The 22,355-nt window shown below is 34.5% G+C and overlaps 2 protein-coding genes across 2 annotated transcripts; both read right to left on the bottom strand.

The window, feature by feature from the left end:
* Positions 1–285: 285 nt before the first annotated feature.
* On the bottom strand, positions 286–9,748 carry LOC126698377 (uncharacterized). The gene is made up of 6 exons (XM_050395544.1): positions 5,010–9,748; positions 2,218–3,911; positions 1,149–2,093; positions 915–1,061; positions 734–814; positions 286–651 (listed from the first exon to the last, which is right to left on the bottom strand). The coding sequence occupies exons 2-4, from the start codon at positions 2,713–2,715 to the stop codon at positions 960–962; spliced, it is 1,545 nt and encodes a 514-aa protein (XP_050251501.1). The 5' UTR covers positions 2,716–3,911; positions 5,010–9,748; the 3' UTR covers positions 286–651; positions 734–814; positions 915–959.
* Positions 9,749–9,839: 91 nt separating this feature from the next.
* On the bottom strand, positions 9,840–14,004 carry LOC126698378 (1-aminocyclopropane-1-carboxylate oxidase homolog 1-like). Its single transcript, XM_050395546.1, has 3 exons — positions 13,390–14,004; positions 12,670–12,991; positions 9,840–10,302 (listed from the first exon to the last, which is right to left on the bottom strand). The coding sequence occupies exons 1-3, from the start codon at positions 13,920–13,922 to the stop codon at positions 10,051–10,053; spliced, it is 1,107 nt and encodes a 368-aa protein (XP_050251503.1). The 5' UTR covers positions 13,923–14,004; the 3' UTR covers positions 9,840–10,050.
* Between the last annotated feature and the right edge of the window lie 8,351 nt (positions 14,005–22,355).

The following is a 22,355-nucleotide window of genomic DNA, read 5'->3' on the forward strand; positions in this document are numbered from 1 at the left end:
ATGCTTTTTATGAAGATTTGAACTCCCAATCTTTGACTTGTATAATGAGTTTTGTCCATGCTTGTTACCATGACAGTCATGCAATTTGCCAATAAAGCAATAAAGCAAATAAGCCAATTCTTTCTAGCATTCTAATATATTTGCTCTACTAGTGCATTCTATTTGGTTTCGTGCAAATAAGCCAAGTCAATAAAGCAAATAAGCCAATTGTTGACTGCTTTCTATTTGGTTTCCTCCAATAAAGCAAATTAAACCATTCCAGGGAATAACAATATATCTAAACAATTGATATAGCCAATTGCATAATCTGACAAGGTTTCCAATAAACATCATATTAATTGCACCGATTAAAATGTTCAAAATAGTAACATCAAATAACCTATTCTTCAAATTGTTCCAAATATTAGTAATCCTCGAACTATTTCAAACAATAACATATAAATATCTAAATGTTCTATCCACTTCAAAATACACATTTATCTTCGCAAGCACCTTCACTTCTGCACATTTAACCACAAGAAATGTCGTTCACTTTTGCCCTTGTGCATTCTTATAAAATTTTGTAATTCTTCTTGATGTCTCACTTGCAGCAGTCATTGTCTCTACTGACACTCCAAAACTATAATTTCTTGTAACTTCGTTGGGTCCAACCTGAACAGGTGCACAAGGATATTAATCTACTAGAAACAACATTGGTAATTTTGTTGAAACATATAAATGTAATAAAAATAACCTGAGATGCTGGTTGACTTCGATGTACTCCTTCACATTGGGGTGTTGGTTGACTTTGTGTTGTGACATTTGTTTTCCTAACCTGAAAATGCATTATAGTTTCATATCAGTACATTAACAATAAATTTGTGATTTTTTCATATGAGACTAAAAAATATAAATATATACTTGCAATCACTCACATGTATTTTTTGACTATACTGACTTGCATATGCTTCCTCGCTTGTTTACGGTGGAGGTGCTGCCCTATTAGTAGGTTCTACATGGCTTGAAGATGTCCCATGTTCTTGGTTTTCCAAACTATGTGTTGTTACATTTGGCTCTCTCACCTATAAATGTTAGGTCACAACTTATTAGCGCATTATCAACAAGGGAAAAATAAAGAAAAATAAAAATCTAACTATTACAAGCCTTACTCGAAGTTGTTTGCTAGCTTGAGTAGCGGGATTGCACCTCCTCTTGTTATGGCCTACTGTCCCACATTGGCTACATTTAACATGACCAATTCTCCTCTTCATCTTATATGGATTGTTTAGCTCACCAAGTTCCTTCTTTCTCTTCTTTTTAGGCCTTCCCCCTTGTCTTATTTTTTTAGGAGGGAGTATGGTTTCTCTGTCACTCCGTGGCCACAACTTAGGACCACTAATAGGGTATATACATGACCCATAAGTCTGGGTTAAGGACTCCATACTATAGCAATGATGCACATAATCTTCAATTGTGTGACCCATATATCCCAATGCAGCTATAGAATGTGCACAAGGAATCCCAGTTAAGTCCCATGATCCACATGAGCATGTACGCTGCTTTATGTCAACTACATACTTATCAGGCAATTTTGATACTTCAAACTTTGATTCATTGCTATCCCCACACCAAACTGGAACCCAATCTGTACTATTAATTTTTTCAGTCTCTAACTTGTTTTGGATTCTAGGACATATAGGGTCATGATACCTTGTAATTTTCTCCTTCTTCTTAATATAATAAGCCATCAGATGCAATCTAATCTCCTCCAACATAGTAATTATTGGTTTATCCCTATACTCCAATATTTGAGAATTAAAATTTTCACATCCATTGTTGGTTAGTGCATCACACTTGGGATACCTTCTAAAAGCTGCTCTTGTCCAAAACCTAGGTTCCTTTCCTACCAACCATTCCCATGCCTTTATGTTTAATTTCTTGATCTTCCCCATTTCAAACTGAAACTCAGACATGTTAGTGGCCCTAGCAGCTGCCCACATGCGATCCTTTAGTAGCTTACCTTTATAATCCTTACTAAAGTTATTATATAGATGTCGAACACAAAATCGATGGTCCACACCTGGCATGAGCTCATCAAACATTTGTGTTAATCCCTACAATGAAGACATAAAATACAAAATTATTGGATGTATTAGAATACAATTAATTTGGTGTGAATTTATAGCAAGGTACATTATCCAAATTTAAAGAATAAAATAAAATGAAAGTTCAATTCACCTTTTGCTGATCAGACATGAAGGTCCACCCTTCATCCCTTAAACTTCCAATATCATCAAGCAACCTTTTCATGAACCATGTCCATGAGTCCTTTGTTTCTTCCTCAACCACGGCAAATGCAATTGGGTAAACACCATTATTGCCATCTTTGCCAACTGCTGTCAAGATCTGTCCTGGATACTCACCCTTCAAATGACATCCATCAACACCAATGAAAGGCCTACAAGCAGCTAAAAAGCCTCTCTTACAAGCATCCAAACATACATATAATCTCTCAAATTTTGGCTGCAAGTGTGGTTGAGGTCTATTGGTAGAGATTAGTATAGTAGACCCAGGGTTGCTTCTCAACAATTCTTCACAGTAATCCCCCAACTGGGCATATTGTTCTGTAAAAGTTCCATGCACTAATTCTTTAGCCCTACCTTTTGCTCTAGATGCTTGATACCTACTAATATGAACCTTAAACTTATTTACAACTCGGTCTTTGATAACGGACATCTTCACATTTGGGTCACTCCTCACATCATCCACCAAATGCTTCCCAAGCCAATTTGAAGATGCAAATCTGTTCTTAAATCACCTCCCACAACTATGTTCAGGATTCAATTTCTTCACTATCCAAGTATCTTCATCTTTCATCTTTCCACAATACAACTCAAAAGGACATCTATCTGTGCATTTTACTCTTACCCTTATTTTGTCATTTTTTTTAAACTTTACTGGAACCCCTTTGAAAATAGAGTAGAGTTTGATAGCATCTATGACGTCCTTTTTGGTGGCAAACTGCATCTCAAGTTCAAAGTGCACCTCAGAGAAAGATTCTGGTGGATGGTATTGAGGATACCTAGGCCTAGTTTCATCATCAGATGAACTAACCAGACTTGTAGATGTCTTTGACTCCCACTTATCTTCATCCCTATCAGCTCCAAATGCAACAAGTGCACTTGCACTAGGATTAACCCCACTTGTATCAACCCATGTAGAATCAACACCTCTTGCATCAATCCCATTAGGACCAACACCACTTGCACCAACCTCACTTTGACCAACACCACTATGATCAACCCCATTGCCACCAACCCTACTAGGACTAACCCCACATGCAATAGCCTTTCCCTTTCTCCCCTCTTTGAGTTTCATCTGCTTATCTTTTCTAAGACACAAGGTCTCATTAGGTAAGCCATTTACTTTGGAGGCTATTTCACCACTGCTAATATACTGTGCAAACATATCATCGTCATCACTTTCACTGCATCCAAAATGAACCTTAGGAGCACTATCATCTTCACTAACAGCTCCATTTACTTTATCTCCCTCATTAAGATTACCCCCCTCATTATCACCATCTTCCCCATCTCCCTCATTACAAATAGCATTCTCATAATCATCTAAAAACATAACGTATACTTCCACTTCATTATAACCTTTAATACACTTCACCATGTTCATTACATCAACATCATTCTCCAAAGGTTTTAAACCACCTGCAAATGGCATAGTAGGCACTCTATACATAAATACATCATTTTCACCATACCCAAAAATTTTGGCCTTATTCCATATCTCAACAAGTGACATTTCATCAGAATTATTATCTTCATATATCTTTATCTCCCCTCCTTCTTATCTGTATGGATTATTCCTAATCTTCCCCCAATAGTAAAGGGTGATTGCGAAGTCAAAGTCATCCATCCCTACAACAAGAGCAAGGAATTTACCATTAAAAATAGACATAGCAAAGGACTGGATTATTTTTAAAAAGTTACTATACAATTTCAATATAAATTAAATAATAAAATAAAGAATCATCATTTGAGCTGTAAATTTATTTTTTATGTATGCAGGCCATTTTGTTGGATACTTTAAGGGATAAAAATTGAACCAAACTAAATTTGCCTCCTAAGTCCTAATATTCACAACTGGTAATACTTAGACAAAACCAAATTAGATTTGTCAAGTTATATAGGTATTACTCAATCAAAACCAACATGTAATATTCTTCTATTAAATTTAACAAATGAAAATTTGCCTCACGTGCACAATACATTTATACTCAAACAAAACCTGTGTTAACATTCACAACCAGTAACATTTGGATAATTATACACAAATAACACATTTACACAATAAAACTGATTCTGTCAAACCATTTCAGCACAATACAGAAAAAACAATAAAGCTGCAAAACCTCACACACTTCCTCAAAGCATTTGATTATCATACCCTATTTAGTAGTATTTAAGAAACCAAAAGCCATGGAATTCTAACTAAAACTATGCATGAATACAACATTTAAACAATAAACAATATGTGGTCCTTCTCCTTGTGTGATATTATTTGACTTATTGACACAAATGGGTCCACCATTATTCAAAAATAAACTTTTCTGACTTATTGACACAACCGGCACTGATATTTATATATTTATTCAAAAATAAACTTTTCTGACCTACACAACACATGTAATCACATAAAATAATCTGACACTTTATAATTACAAAATAAAGAGGAAAAATATAAAATTGTACACTTGGTGATAATTTTGTTTGACCTGAAACAGACGAACACATGAAGTATCATATGGCCTAAATGGGTTGCACAACCACATTTACAAACACAGGAAGTTTTCTAATTTGGTGATAATTATGCATCCTACATCATAACCAAATTTGTTTCTCATACCACATAATTTCGTGTTCTGAATCTAACACATAGATACAAAAACAGGAAAAAAAAAACAATCTTACATGGACCTAAATTGAGGTGAGAAACCATAGGAAAGAGGGTAATACCTGAGATGGGAGGACGAAGTCGAGTCAGTGGTTGTGCGAGAGGATGAGGGAGGCGAGTCAGTGGCTGTCACCGGCGGCTGCTAGGGTAGTGACTGTCGTTGGCGGCTGCTAGCTGTTGTGCCGTTGCCGGCGGCAGCTACGGCTTGGACTATTACCGGCGGCGACTAGGGCATGGAATTTCAGGCGGGCTGGGGTTTGATTTCTTTCCTCTCTCCCTTTCTCTCTCGTTGTGGGTTTTTACAGTAGGTAGAAAATATAGAATTTTTTTTGGTAAACACCGGTTAATATTTTTTCTCAATTAGTTTGTAATTTTTTAATTAAAAATATGCCACATCATTAAAGAAAATGTCAAGTCATTGTGAAGTTAGCCACGTAAGTAACACCGTTAACAGAAGTTAGTGAAAGGACCAATACAACTCAGATTTAAAACTTAAGGGACTAGTTGTGCTCGCTTTAAACTTGAGGGACTAATTGCACACATAGGGTAAACTTTAGGGACCAATTGTGTAGTTTCGCCTTTTATTTTTATCGCTTTTAGTCCCTATTCTAAAAATGTTTCTCGTTTTGGTCCATGCCGTTACATCAGAAACGAAAAAAGCTGATGTGGCAAACGGCAAGAATAAATAATAGTAAATTAATGTCCACGTGGCCTAAATTAATAATAAAAAATGTTTTTTGGCATTAAAAAATGTCACATCAGCATCTAAATTAAAAAAATTAATTTATTAATTTTTACTAAATAAAAAAAATAAAAAACAGTATTAAAAACTAAAAACTACATGAATTGAGATTTAAGTGTGTCTTGAACAAGAACACAAACCTAGATCTAAAAGCACAAACCCAAAAATTAAAATCTTAAAATTAAAAATCTCAAAATCACAATTTTCTCAAACCTAGCAATATCATCAAATCCTAAAGCCTCATAGTATCAAATCAATTCAAAAATACAACACAACCAATCCAAACAAAAAAATCTCAAACTCAGAACAACCCATCAACCACCACGTCTGAAGCAAGCCACGAACCCAGGGACAATCACAGTGACCAAACCCACCAATAAATCACAAATCAAACCACAAATGAAGAACCAAACCACGAAGCAAGCCACGCACCAAACCTAGATCGGAACCACCAACCACCGCCACCCTAACCCGAATTGGAACCACAACTCAACAAAAATTTACCCATGAAACCCACGAATTTAGAACAAACACTGTGGCCCACTCCCAACAAACACAATCAACAAACACCCCCCCCCCCCCAAAAAATCCAAGACTAGCGACAAAAGCCAAATGCGAAAGAGGGAGAGAAAGAGAACTCAACGCCGCCGTGCCGCCACCTCGGACCTGATCTGGTCGGGCTGATGGGTTCACGATGGGCCGATGGTTTTCAGGTGGATGGGCTATGCGATTTTCAGGTGGATGTGCTCTCTCACGTTTGACCGACGAGAGTTGTAGTGGAACAAGCTTTCCATCGGAGAAGAGCTCATCGGCGGGGAGCATGGCCACCGGATCTGGGTTTGCTAGGTTTCTTTTTAAATGAGATGGGTTGTTCTGAGTTTGAGATTTTTTTGTTTGGATTGGTTGTGTTGTATTTTTGGATTGATTTGATACTATAAGGCTTTAGGATTTGATGATATTGCTGGGTTTGAGAAAATGGTGATTTTAAGATTTTTAATTTTTGGATTTTAATTTTTGGGTTTGTGTTTTTAGATCTGGGTTTGTGTTCTTGTTCAAGACATACTTAGATCTCAATTCATGTAGTTTTTAGTTTTTAATTTTTTTTATTTAGTTAAAATTAATAAATTAATTTTTTTAATTTAGATGCTGATGTGGCATTTTTTAATGCCAAAAAACATTTTTTATTATTAATTTAGGCCACGTGGACATTAATTTACTATTATTTATTCTTGCCATTTGCCACGTCAGCTTTCTCCATTTCTGATGTAACGGTAGGGACTAAAACGAGAAGCATTTTTCAGGTTAAGGACTAAAAGCGGTAAAAATAAAATGTAAGGACTAAAATGGGAATCGCCTAAAAATGTAGGGACTAAAAGTGGCTTTTCGCCTAATATATATATATATATATATGATGAATCGTGTGATATCAGTGGACTGAACGTGCCGGGCCTTGATGAATTTGTGACTGTATCCTGAGAAAACAAACAGAAAACTCAGAGGAGACCAGTGGAAGCCGGCCAAGAATCCTCCGATGGTGAAGTTAGCCTTTTGTATGACTTCGTAAATTGAAAGTCTCAGAAAAACCGAATCCCTTACTCTTTCATTGGCGTGTGTTTATATAGTATGTGGGGAGCGGTTACCTGTTTGGTAACCGTTCCTACTGTTGGGGAATCCAAAAGACTCGAAGGTAACTTCCATAACAGACGTAGAAGTTAGATTATTTTAGAAATCTGCACTTCACAACGGTTGAACTTGACTAGCGATGGTACATTCTTTCACTAGGTGGAGACATGGTGTAGTAGCCTCTTTGTCCTTTAAGGACGAAGAGACGGTAGTAAACTCGTCCGTCCTTTACGGATGGACGGACGGTAGAAAGCTCGTCTGTCCTTCAAGGACAGATGGACGATAGTAAGCTTGTCTGTCTTTTAAGGACAGACGGACGAGGAGCTTGGCGAGGATTTCCCTTCTTATCTTTCCTTTGGACAATGCATATGGACAGGAAACGACTTAGGAATTTTCATTGCACATCAATATATATTAAGATTTAAGCTACAGTTTCCTTTTAAAAATTTTTTTTTTTGAGCTACAGTAAAATGTCAAAGATGACATTCTATTGTAGCTAAGATGTTAAAATTTTTAAGTATAGCACCTTTGATGTGTGTGACTTTTTGATAGGATGAGAGGTAAAAATGAGATTTTAGCATTTTCACATCTTTGATGTGAATGCTCTAATTGGATAGCTCTTAATTATAATTGAAAAATATATGTCCATTGTGTTGGATTGTGTGGCCAAATAGCCTACAATATGGATGTTGAAATGTGTGGTTAAATAACCCACAATGTGTATGTGTGTAATTCTCAAAAGAAATTACCTTACACAATATTGTCTATGAGATGATTATTATTAATAAAATTGTTTAAATAATGGAATTGCATGTTTTGGCTATGATTGGTTGTGTGGGGTTCGACATTGTCAAATATGCAGTTGAGATTTCTCAGGAATAATGAGTCGTGAATGGGGGCAGTGAGGTGGATAAGAGATTCAATTTTAACGTTCATGTCCTAATTTGTAAGAACTGAAATGAACGTTGTCAACTTTTGTGGGTCTTTAAATATCCCACTTGAGATCTCTAGATAAGAGAACCACACAAAAATCTTACAGAGTGAAAAAACCCATTGCAACCCAAACACTATTTCACTCTTATCTCTCCATTTAAATACACGTTTTAGATATTTACTTCCTTAGTGTTTTAGTTGAATAAGAGTTCTATTTCAATTTGAGTTCTATTTCAATTTTGCTTCACATTGAGCCTCTTAAGTTGAGTGGTACCTAGCTCTTAGAGAGGATCTATTCTAAAATCTCTAGGATGCATGTCCCTCTACTTGAGGTGGAACATTTAGTTAAATATAAAAGACTCTTGGCCACTCTAGAGTTTACTAGCCCTTTTTCTTCCACTTTTGTTTTGTTAAACTTTAGTTCTTTTGCTTGATCATGGGAACCAATTATCCACAAAGTCCTTTCTACTAAGGTGTGGTGGTTTTGGTTATAGCTGATAAGTGAAATAGTTTTGCTATCCAGATTAATCTGTTCATGGGGTTGAGGAGATTGATGGATGTTTAGATAGTAATGGAATATTTTGCTTCCTATGAATCTATAATGAGCAAAATAAAATTCACTTTTTGTCCTCATAAATAGGAGATGTTTTCTTTTTGGACCTTGATGTTTCTCCTGTTTCATTTAATCCTTGAATTTTTGGTAATAAATTCCAATTTCAACGTTCACGTCATCACTACTGCACACTCTTGGTGCGATGATCACTTCACAAGTATAAGTGCTTGTGGGGTGTGGGAGGCAAGGACTAGGATTCAAGTCTCCAGGAGGAAGTTTCACACATATATACACTTAGATTAGACTAGAGTATAATTTTTATCTTGTATAAAAAAAAAAAAAAAAAAAAGAAATTCACGTCATCTACCTAATAGAAAATGCTAGTATGGCTAAAATATTGCTTGTGATCGTTAATACAATAAAAATTACTAAAGTAGTATTTTTATTCTCCCTTACAACAACTCAACAAGCGAGGGAGGAGTATTTGAAGTTTTGAACCTAGGTGCTCTCCTATATGGGAGAATTGGGCAATGTTACTGAGTTAAAAGATTTTTGGCTACTTTATTAGTATTAGCAGAGTCAAGTTAGTGAGTTATAAGACTTTTGACTACTTAAGTAACAGAGTCAAGTTAGAGGTTAGATGACTGGAAAAGTAATGTTAATAACCACTTGACATTTATCTTTCCCTCTCCTCTCTTTTTAATTTTCTCCTACTCTTCTTCTCTCTCACAAAGCCACTTTTATCTAAATATGCTATTTGTTGGGGAAATAACTCTTTATGAAAATTCCAATTGAGTAACTAATATAATTATATAGGGATACTATGTAATCCAAAAATTTAAGCATATAAGTTTGGGCATAGCTATGATATTTCAATCACTTATTTTTGTCATTATTATCTAATGTAAGACTTCACAATGTAATAGTAACTAATTAGTGATTAGTACCACTGCTCACATTCACATGTTATTATTCCAACACTACTATATATGTTAGAAGCAGATGTCATAGGTGTATATATATATATACCCACACTTTCCATAGAAGGAAGAATCAGAGGTGTTATTATACCCAATGCTTTATACATCAATCATATCATATTAGCACAAAATGAAAACAATGGAACATAATGAGCGAACTATTAGGTTTCATTATTAGTTTTTTACATTCAGTTGCCTCCCAACCCTCACAGGATGAAGCAATTTTGACCCCAAAAAAAAAAAAAAAAAAAAAAAAGAAAGAAAGAAAAAATTCATGGTAGTTTAAAAAGAGAAAGGGTTGTACCATCTAGCCCTGTCGACCTGTCTTGGGCACGATATTCAGTAAGATGGGTTTCCTTGTATATAGGAGGATTATTCTCAGTCAAAAGCTCCTTTATTGGACCATATGCCTTAAGTTTATTAGCTGTGCTTGGCATGAAAAAACATGCTGCTGATACTCGGGCTCCGATCTTTCCAGCCAATACCCTATGTTCCACACTCTTGAATCTGTCATTGGTGATGAGCTACAAAAAAAATGGTATAACAAGTGAATTATATATTTCATATGCTTATTTGGTTTTTATTGTTTGAATTTTTTAGTTAAAATCTTTTGTAATTAGAGATCCTTATTAATTCCGTTATGATCAGGGACGAAGTTATAAAATTTTGTTTGGAGAGATCAAACTGTAATCTTAATTGAAAGTATAGGTATTTAGAGAGAGAGAGAGCAATTTTCCACCGTTAGACTTTAGAGGTGGTCTAAACAAGTGCACTTGAACAAAATATTATTAAAAATAAATTAAAAAAAAAAAAAAAAAAACTTCAGTAGTGTAACAACTAGACCTCTTATGTCCATTCTTTGTCTATTTTAGTTTTTTTTGCAGCAAAAAAAAAAAAAAAAAAAAAAAAATGCACTAGATCTCTTGAACAACATAAAAATTCAACGGGTTTTAAGGCATATAGTAGCAAGACCCTTTCATTTTCATTTTTAACAATTTGGTGCAAAAATAAAAACATTAAAATAGTCAAAGAATGGATAGAAGAGTTTATTTACTAAAGCACCATAATTTATGCACTAAACTTTTCTTTTTTTGGGGGGGGGGGGGGGGTTCTTACTGCAACAATATAAAAATTTAAGGGATTTTAATGCATTTTACCGATTTTTTTTTCTTTTGAAAGAGGGAGCTCATAATTTTTAGGTTGGCCAAAGCTCCAAAATATTCAAAACTTAAAGGGGTTTATTTAAAAAAAAAAAAAAAAAAATTAGGTCAATACATAGCTCTACCCTTGGTTATAATGTTGTCTTGAATTCCATCTATTAGAAAGTCATGATTTCAAAAAAAGACTAATATTATATATATATATATATATATATATATATTCCTCTTTAATTATTTCAAGTGAAATAGTGAAAGTTCATTTTACAATTAAATAGAGTCACAATCTCATTAACGATAAATTGTATTTACAATTACTTAAATTAATTGAACATTTATAAAATTATAACGAAACCAGTTTTTCTAACAATTATCTCAAGTAATAAAGGGGAAACAAATAAAGTGTTTAGTCTTTACATTTTATGGCATGTAATTTAAATAAAGATGCTAAATTATCTTTTGTATTATTGCTTATTTTTTATGTACTTGTTTAGTGCTTAAATATTGATTGTTGATTAAAGATAACTTATAAATATTTAACATTTTTTTCAATATTTACACAATTTATCAAGTTTAATAAATATATTTTTTGTTACTTTTTTTTTAGAAGGATATTTTTTGTTACTTAAGTACATTTTAAATTGGTTTATTGTACCATTTTATACTACTATATATGTAGGAACATTGTATATAAAATATTTCCCATTCATCATATTTTTATTCGGACCCCAAGAACAGCTTCATGGTTTCATCATTAGTTGTAAATTTCTATTTAATTTGTCATATTTAATCTAAGTTATGAAATATATAAAATTTTGTGATTTATGTACATTTTCCTTGATTTATGTTAGGAACCTATAGGTAGGATGAACTCTTGAAAACCAATTTGTAAGGAGAGGGTGCCCAAGAACTTATAAAACATGGTTAAATTTACACTTAATTCATGTGAAATATTAGAATTAGATAGGAACCCCATTGTATGCCATATGCTTTATCTATACTATTATTTAAGGAACTTCCCCTATTTGTATTCCTCATTTTTTTAGTTCAAAAATGCCCCACACCCCTATATTTAAGTAGAAACAAAATTAAAGGATAATTCGGTAAAAATGCAACTCTAACTCCTACTAAAATATTGCCTAAAAAATAGGACCACTCTCTTATTAATTTTCAAATTAATTCATTCACTTATAAATTAGATTTTCAAAATAAAAATTATATATATAAAAATGCAACCCTACACAGTTTTTTTTTTCTACAAAATAAGACCAATTAAAAAAAAAAAAAAAAAAAAGCTTCATCACACACTCGAAGTTGAATTAACTAACCAATTATCTTGAGCCATGTGGGCTAATGAGATTAAAGCTAGTCTTCTATAAATATATAATTATAATTCAACATTAGATATCTTATATTGAAGAATGAAACTGATTGCTTAGTGCATCTCTCTCTATTTCTCTATGGAGGTCTAGGTCCCTTTGAAGTGGCCCACAACAACTACTATTCTCATTCAGCATTCTCAACTACTATTCCCATTCAACATTCTTACTCTTTCACAATTTATATTCATATTCTAGCAAGTTCTTATCAAATTAGGCATATTTCATCAGACTAAAATTTGGAATTAGAATTATTTAATTGTAGCTTTTATATTAATTTCAATAATCTTGGCACCAAACTTATAATGCTAGCTAGATCTTGTAAATTTCAAGTAGTGAATCATCCTAAGCTTACCTGCATAAAATCACCAATATTTGCTATCAGTGCCCCATCCACTGGGGGCACATCAACCCATTGATTTTGGTGAAGAACTTGAAGGCCACCGATATGATCTTGCAAGAGTATGGTTAGTGTAAATGGGTCCGAATGTTTGGGTGCGCCTAAAGTCAATTCGGGCTCAGGGCAAATCGGATAATAATTGCACACCATAGTCTCAGAACTCAAGCAATCTAACCTTGCTAAATAATCACTGCTAAGTCCCAGAGCCTCTGATAATAATTCAGATAGTATATCCTTCAGTTTGACCATGCATTTCATGAACTCAGTAATTGCCTGCCTGTAAAATAAATTCAGAAGAAAGATTAATAAAAGTAATCCACTTCGATAATCCCTTCATTATTTTTTTTTAAAGATTTGATTTGATTTGAAACTTATGATTTCTGATTTATGATAATATTTCTTTAGCCTTTACTGTCAAAATAAGTCATCAATTAAATTTTTTCTCTTAATTAAGTAAGATTTACGTCAAAAACATTTATTTGACTGCGCGTAAGAGACTTTATAAATTGAACCCACTATAGTCATTACTTAATTACTTTATAGTTGCATATATATATATATATAGGTTTACTTTGATATATAAATAAAAAATAAAAAAGAAGAATTTGGCATAAAATGTTAAGAAAGAAAGAACACTTATTGTAAACAGATAAACAAGTGTTTACTATATATAACCTGCAAACTTGAGGCAATTCATCCTTGTCTAGTTGTTCATTTGGGAAAGCACACGCCAAAGTGTCCCTCCAATGTGCAGGTGTGGATGCATGAAAAAGAGATCCATTGCTGACATACCTCACTGGTAGACTTCTATCACGCGAGTACCACTTCATCTTCACCTCCTTGGGTTGCTCATGAAATTGTCTAATACCTTCCAACAACTCAGCCATGGTGGCACTTGGAACCCCATGATTAACCATTTTAAAGGTACCCCATGTTTCTGCTGCGGCACGTATTTCATTGACAATCTCACTACGCTGCTCACTTCCAAAGCCTTTGAGATCAATCACTGGAACAAGTTGGGAAATATGATCACTAGCAATATTATTGGACAATGGACTTGGTAATTTCTCTGGTGGATGGATGAAAAATCTTGGAATTTTGACCACTCCAGAGTCTACTAGCCCTTTCACTCCAGCTTTTGTTTCATCAAACTCCTTCACTTCTTTAGCACGATCATAATCTGAGAACACATTATCCACAATTTCCATTCTATTGTGGTGGTGATAACAGATAAAGAGATTAGTTTGCTCTCTAATTTTAGCAACCACAATGAAATATATATATATATATATATTTTAATGTTGGAATGAGAGAAATATTGGAACAGTTTATATGCCTGGCTAGGCTGGCTTGACTAAAATACAAGTATGCTACGACAAAAAAAGAAACCTTGACTTGTCTTGGAGTTAGCAACTACAGAGGTCATATACTCATATTTTAAAGGAATATTCCCAACCGATGACTCATCGGTGATTTTGTAATTTAATTTAAAGTCATATTACGAATATTATAAGTTTTATTATATAATAACTTTTACAAACCAATATTAGTAATCACCAAAAAATAATTGTGATATTAATTTATTATTTTTAACAAAATTACTTGTATGCATAAAAAACTGCGGGATGGAAATACTTAAAAGATACATATTAAAATGCATAATATAATAATCTTACATATATAATTTAAATATTATTGATAGCCATTCTTACTCTTTAAAAAGCCTTGTAAGAATATTATTAGGTAAACGGAAAATTATTACGTACTCCCGGAGTACTATAAATGTGTACTTTCTTTTCTCACATAAATGGTGGATCTCACTAATTAAATTCATGATGAGACCGACTATTCATGTGAGAGGGGGGAGTATGCATTTATGGTACTCCGGGAGTACCTAATAATTTTCCAACACAAACAAACATAATTACTTGAAAGTGCTATTAACCAATTCGCTGACCCTAATTTAGAATTTGATTTTTTATTCAATAAATTTTAATACATAAAATTCATAGTTGACCATCAACTTATTATTATTATTATTATAACCAGAGATATCTACCTTTTTATTATTATTAATTCTTATAATAATAAATGGTTATTTAGAACCTAAGTTCTCTATATCGAGAGAAGTAGACAATACTATTGAGTTATAAGGCACTTAATAATTGTCCCTCTAAGTGTGCATTTGGTATTAGATTATTTATCTTTTTGCTGATTTTTTTTTTCCAGAAATAGTGCTAAATCATATTTTAATTTGAAAAAAAAATGAAATTTGAGAAATATTTAAATAAAGGCTAAATACTAAAATCTAAACAATTTTTTTTTTTTTTGGTGTGAAATAGTTATAATATGTTGCTAAAATTAAAATGCATGAACACCAGTATTCCTTTGGTTTGGTCATTATGTCTCCTTTCCAAAAAAAGAAAAAAGAAAGAAAGAAATCCTTTATTTGATTATCAAAATGAGAGATCTTAATAACACTACTAATTCATGACATTTATAGCTGCATAGCACATTTCTGAATTGAGCTAATAAATTTGAACATGACGTAGGATTGTGCTATGATCCATTCTATAGCCACTGAAAACCTTAAGTAATTTTCGTACCCCAATCTTATTTCTATGTTCTGGAGGGGCCAAATTAGGTGAGTTGTTATTCATTCTGATGGAGTAATAAGTGAAATTTTATGTAAATTGTTCAGTGTTAATATTTTAAGGTTTATGCTCTACTCTGAATAAAGATAGACTCGACTTTTATTTGCACATATAGGGCAAATGTCCCAATATTACATCTTTTTGCTATGGGTTTTTTTTTTTTTTTTTTTTTTTTGCAATTTACTTTATTTCATGTTTTCCACGAGGTAAAGGTTGATAGAATAGAGGATTTGAGTTGTTATTTATTTTTTAATAAGTAATAGTTTAAAGAAAAGAATAGGAGATCCCCATATCTATTAGATAGAAAGATATTAGAAACATTCTATGTTAAAGGGTAATATTAATATTTAAAATTTAGGAATAACAAATCTCTTCACAAAACTCAATTGAAATAAAATAAAGCAGTTTTTTTGTGAATTAGTTGGCGTACGGTTTTATCTATTAATTAATAGGTTTTCTAACAGAATTGAAACAATTACGAAGGTGCAATAAACACTGAATGGTTGAACTAATTAAGAAACTATTTGTTTTTTTATAGTTAGCCTTTTGTATTAATCCATGAAATTAAAGCTGGGATTTGTAAGCCGAGAAAGGTATTTCATTAGGCTAAGAACGAACTCTTCCCTATGGGTGACACTTAAATGGTCATCTTAAGTGTGCATTTGGCAAAATTTATTTTTGCCAACTTATTTTACTATTCAGTTTATTTTTGCTATTATTCATGGATTCCACTACACTTTTGGTACCATTCATAGGTCTCATTGTACTATTTCAGCTAGTTTTTACCTTTATATATAGTACTTTTAACAAAAAGAATTCAGTTTCAGCAAAATAAGCGGATCTCAAGCAGACCTTAAATGGGTTCCAATTAATTTTGAAATGTAGCTACTTAATTAATGGGATATATTTAGCTGATTTGTCATGGATAATCACCAATGGTGGCTCTAGAATAATTTTTAGGAGTGTTAATAAAAGATGAATTTTGGATAGGAAATGAATCTTGTAGTCTACAAGATCTCCTTACTACAAATTTGACCATAGTACCTGAAAGTTCAAATAGTGTAAAAACACCCTTGAACGTTTAGACCCCCAATTTACAAATTAACTAATTCAAGCTTTATGTCAAATAACTAGTGTGGGGAAAATGAACAAAAGCTATAATATAGAATTGGAAAAACAATCTAAGCCAAATTAAAATCACAACCCACAGCAGATAATAAAAGGCAAAGATAAAAAGGGAAGGAAGATGCAAACACAAAGACAACACGCGATGTGTTATCGAAGAGGAAACCGAAGCCCTCGGCGTAAAACCTCTCCGCCGCCCTCCAAGCGGTAAACAATCCACTAGAAAATGTAGTTGGGATACATGGACAACAATAGACCCTCCAAGCCTAATCTACCCAGTGCACCTAAGCCCTCCAAGCTTCTTGCTCCAACGAGGTTGCGCTGAACCTTTTTCTTTTCTAGCTTTCCAGATTCCGCTACTAGACCATAGCATCAACCAATGTAGATTGGTTCCTTCCTAACTGCTTCCCAGAACACGAAACAGCCCTCTCACAGTAATAAATATGGTGAGAACAATGTTTTGGTAAAATGCCTCTCAAGGGTTTGACAATGAAGAGGAAGAGAGTTGAGGAATTTGAAGAGACTTTAATGTATAGATTGTAGGTGAATCAATCTTGTTTTACTCTAGGGTTTCTCTCTCAAAATTCTCTCTGGAAGCTTTCTTTCTTTGTGGGTATAAGGGGTATATATACTAGGGTGAGAGAAGAATGTGAAACGTCAGGTTTTTCAAAACAGGGTTGGCTTGCGGCTTGGCCTCGCGACTTGACTAAGTCGCGAGATCCAGTCGCGAGATAACCGTATGGCCAGTTGTCTGGTTTTGTCCTATAGTGCTCCAGCTAACATGATTGCTCACCTTTTGGCATGCTTGGCACGTGTGCTGCATCTGGCGGCTTGCAGCCGCGAGTCACCCGCGAGATCTAGCCGCGAGTCATTGTTTTCTTGCACACTCTTGAGCATTCGACACTCTATCTCACTCACTACCCTTACAACAAAACCCACCTAAATACAAGGTTACTAAATGCTGAAATACAAGCAAATTTGGCACGGAATAAAGCCAATAAGATGGTTGATTAAATTCAATCTTACAATCTCCCCCTTTGGCTATTTCATGACAAAACCCTAAAACAGACTCTAGACTTAACATGTGAGTTGGGAACAGTTGAACAAAACTCACTCACACCTAACTCTAGAAGCTGTGAAGCACTTGAATTATAAGAACATGAAACTCCTGAAACACAACAATACACCATGATCATTGTATGCAGAAAAGTATGAAATGTATATGAAACAGGCTTAAGGTGATCAAGCAAAGATAAAGTGAAGTATCAAATCATGGCTTGATCAACCAAGTAATCACCACAAGGTAGTGATCACAGTGCTTCTTTACACTTGGAATGAACACTTGAACATACAAGTTAACAAGAATAAAGCAAGTTACTTGTATGCCTAACACTCAACCAATGCATAATACACTAAATATATGCATCTAGGAACAATCCTACAAGGGCACAAGAGTGACAGTACTTAAAAGAAAATGCAAGACATTTAGATAGAAGTACTGATTTAAACAAAGTATAAAAGGCTGCATAAAGCATGGTACAAATCATAAAGCCTACAAAAATGTATAAAAACATAACCCTAAAAGCTTACATAAGCAACATGGGTACAGAGCACAATATATATTGAATAACATCAACAATATATATAAAAAGAGTAAACCAAGTTTATAAGTTATGAGTTAGAAACACCAAAACCATAGTGTATCAAACCCATAGTAACACTTAATATCCAAAAACATAAACCCATAAGTTTAAAGGATAAGACTTAAAACAAAAGTATGTGTGTACTCCCTCTATTACTATGCACACTTCCCTTTGAGCTTTCTCCCCCTTATTGAATGGTCTCCCCCTTTTTGGCACGAATAGCTAAAGGCTGTCGTCCAACTTCTGTTGAATAGCTTCTAACTGATTCTCCATGGTCTTGAGTCGCATTTGAACATGGTTGTTGGTGGAGTAGAGAAGTGTCACCATCTCATCAATGCGTTTCTGAATATTTGCAAGCAAACTACCCACTCTATCAATTTGAGGATCAGTTTGTGCTTGCGGAATGCTAGCTTGTGGAACTTCAGGGATGACACGCGAAGTAGGTGTGGTATGTACAGGTGTCTCTGACTCAGGAGCAGATGGAGTAACCGGAGAGATGTGTGCACTATTTGGTGTTTTAGAGGAGTGACTTCTGCTAGCTTGAAGAGTGTACATGGAAATTGGACGCTGACGGGTCAACATTTTTCCATCTGTGGGAGGAACAATGCCTTCATGAAGAATGAACTTCATGATGAGACTGCAAAATGGAATACATCCTCGAGTTGCAGTTCGAACCGCGGTCTTCCTCGTGGTTTGAAAAATGTGAGCATAGATGTCAATGGGGGCTCCTGTAATAAGATCACAAAGGAATTGAGCTCTCCCAAGATTTATGAAGGTAGTGTTAGACAGTGGGTAGAGATTAGAGAACATAATCAACTTCAGTGTGGTCAGCTCTGGTGCAAACTTTGCGGTGCTGATGGATGTGCCTGTATTGGATACTTCATGATCAGAGCCTAGAACTTGTAGAATGTCTTGAATCTCTGGAGTTCGATCATCGTACGGAGTTAGATCCACATTTTGAGGTCTAGTGATGCAGAGAATATCAGCGATGGAGTTCGGGGAAATGCCAAATTCCTTTCCTCTGACCCAGAAAATGAGTTCAACTCCAAGATCACTTGCATTTGAGAAGCATTCCTTAACCGGTTCATTCATTGGATCGACAAAATTCCCAAACAAGTTTGCCCAATCTCGTGGCTTAAAGATTCGAGGGATAAAAGCGGTCCCTAAGGTGTCAAACTCCACCACCCGTTCCACTATAGGAGTTGACTTGTCAAAGATGTTTGAGTAGATGTGTGAGGTAAGCAGGGTTCTGAACCTCTCCAAATTGGAGTCTTGAGATGACTGAGATGAGAGTCGAGTCCTTAGCAACTAGGGTTGTTGGATCGTCAGCAACAATGTCTTTGCCCTTAAAGGATCGACAAGACAACTGCAAGAGAATAGGCACGCAACAAAGAACCAAAAATAGCACCACACAAGATAAATACCAACATGATTAGATGCAAATAAGAGTGTAAACCAGAGATTTTATACACAAATACAAACTTAAGATAGGTCAGACCCAAACAGAACCACAATCAATACTAAAGTGCACAATGAGACAGGTGCAACAAAATGGTGAAAGTGCAATAGAGCATAGAGTAACACAAATTCAGAAATAACTGTCAATGAGACAGTCTACCATGACCATGATATGCACAGATTAACAACATTCGAACATTAAGAACGGATAGCATAAATAAGACCACATAAGATAGGAATAGGCATAAAATATCAAAATGAAAGATCAGAACACCCAAAATAGAGCACATGGCAGTGAGACATAACATTCAGAAAATGAAGTGTTTTAAAGAGAAACTTTCAAGATGCAATCACACACATTTTATGTCATCATAAAAACACAGTGATATGAGATAAGTAATCCAATGCCGCAAGCATACTTCAACACACACACACAAATGAATGGAGCAAGTCACAAAAAGTACCAAACCCATTTATCAAAAAAGTTTGAAAATCAACAACAGGCAAATAACAGAACAAAGAAAAAACACAGTGTGACCAACAATATGAAAACGGATGAAAGCAACAACAAACACAACCAGCCATACCCATCAAACAAAGAGAAGAATGTTTCGAAAATAGTATCTACTCAAATGGCAAAAAAAACATTCATTAAACAGAGAATATGAGATGAGGAAAATAAGACCCATACCTTTTCTTGATGATTTTGAGAAGAAATGAAGCAACAATGGAGTTTGAAAATGGGTACACAGAGTGTTTGGGAAGGAGATAGTTGAGAGAGAAGATGAATAGTCACAAAAGTTTGAGGGAAAACTGAAAAAGATTTAAAAACTGCCCATATTTTTGCCAAACATGCGTTTTTCGTGATTTAAGAGAGTCGCCAACAAGTTGCCAGGTCAAGCCGCCAAAACACTCAAAGGTAAAATTTTGAAAAATTTTCTAAGTATTTTTTGCGACTGGAAGGTCTACCCGCGAGAGAGTCGCGAGCTGAGCCGCGAAAATCTCTGAGTAACCCTCGCGACTGGACCTTTCACTCCTGAACAAGTTGCCAAAATTGACCAGCGAACTCGCGACTGAGGCCTGCGACTTGACTAACCCGCGACTGAGTCGCCAAAATAGGGCAAAAATGAATTTTTGAAATTTTCAGATTTTAAGAACAAAATACTTTTCAAAAACACCTAAAACAATCAAAAATCTTTTTGTGTTTGAATGAACAAAGATTGAGCATGTGAAAACATATTTCATCAAGTACAATCACACAAATGAATATGACATTTATTGAACATAAACTTGTGTGTTGTGTGTAGATATCAACAGTGAGATAGTCCTTAGTCTAATGTGAAATTTCAATAATCAATTCAACCAAGGCATACACAATTAGCACTAGATTATGTGACCCATCTCAATTATAGAAATATGCATATATGACCTCCCACAAAACTTGATAACATAACTTGGAGCTTTACATTTGACTCCACTTTCAATCATAGCATTTGATCCTTTCGAGATAATCACCTCTTATTGTGAGAGTGATATTTGATATTTCACCTTGATGAGATAGCCTTTGGCTTTTTGAATAAACTTTCACTTTAATTTTTGGTCGCTTTCCCTTTTTCCTAGTCGAATACTAGTATGTGCGACAGGTTTTTGTAGTTCAATAGCTCTTTACATTTGGAGATTTACATTTGGTGAGCTCTTTTTAGCAAAGACAAAAATAAAAAGTGGGAAAATATATAGACACAAGTCTATGCATGTCTTAAGATCAACAAAATCATTCACTAATCATTTATGACAAGTTTGAAGATCTATTTACAACAATCACATAGATTTCAAGATTTCTCCCACAGTGATAAGAGTGCAAAGAAACAATCTATGCTCGAAAATGCATAAAGTCATTAGCACAAAGGTACAAGGCAAAACAAGTTTAGAGACAAAACTTAACTATGTCAATCAAACTTTTTGATTTTCTAATTTTTATGTGATTTTTGGATTTTTGACACAAGAAGAAAAAGATTGATAAAAAAAAAACAAAAAACAAAAAGAAAACCAAAAGTATGCACAAAAAGACAAACAAACAACCATCAACATAAACAACAAGTAAACAATCAAACACTGTCACAAATCATAGGAAGTATTAATGCATGGACATGTTGTAATGCTTATGCATGAGTACCCTTTTTCACCCACACATCACTTGCGTTTGGGGTGATTTCCTTATAGGATTGGGTACGGGTGTTAGGGCTTTCAAACCTTCGTGTGAAGCTTTCCAAGCAGTTGGTGAATGCCCCAATCATCTTCATCACGTTCATCATTCCGGGATCACCGTTTTGATCTCTTGATGGTTCCCTAGCCCAATTTCTTCTATCATTTCTAGGTCCTCGTGACCTTTGAGGAGTTGCACTATTCTTTACTCTCAGCTTCTGATAATTTGGTCGAGTATGCCCTTGAAGTCTGCAATGATGACACACATAATTTGATCTAGGACCTTTTTGTTGTCGTGGACAAGACTTGGCTCGGGATTCAGACCTACCCACAGATTGATTACGTGAATTCAACAACCGTTCGTTCCCCACATTTCTCTTCTCCTCTATCTTAGGCTTCTCAGCAATAGGACCAACATCAGCTGATTCTTTGGCCTTTATAAACTTCACTTCTTTAGTGACATTTCTAGATGAGCTACTTCCTCCGGTATATCCCAATTCGGATTTGTCTGAAAAGCTCTTTTGAGATGAAATAACATCATCTAGCTTCTTGGTGGTGA

This window comes from Quercus robur, chromosome 9, assembly GCF_932294415.1.
Source record: "Quercus robur chromosome 9, dhQueRobu3.1, whole genome shotgun sequence".
NCBI lineage: Eukaryota > Viridiplantae > Streptophyta > Magnoliopsida > Fagales > Fagaceae > Quercus > Quercus robur.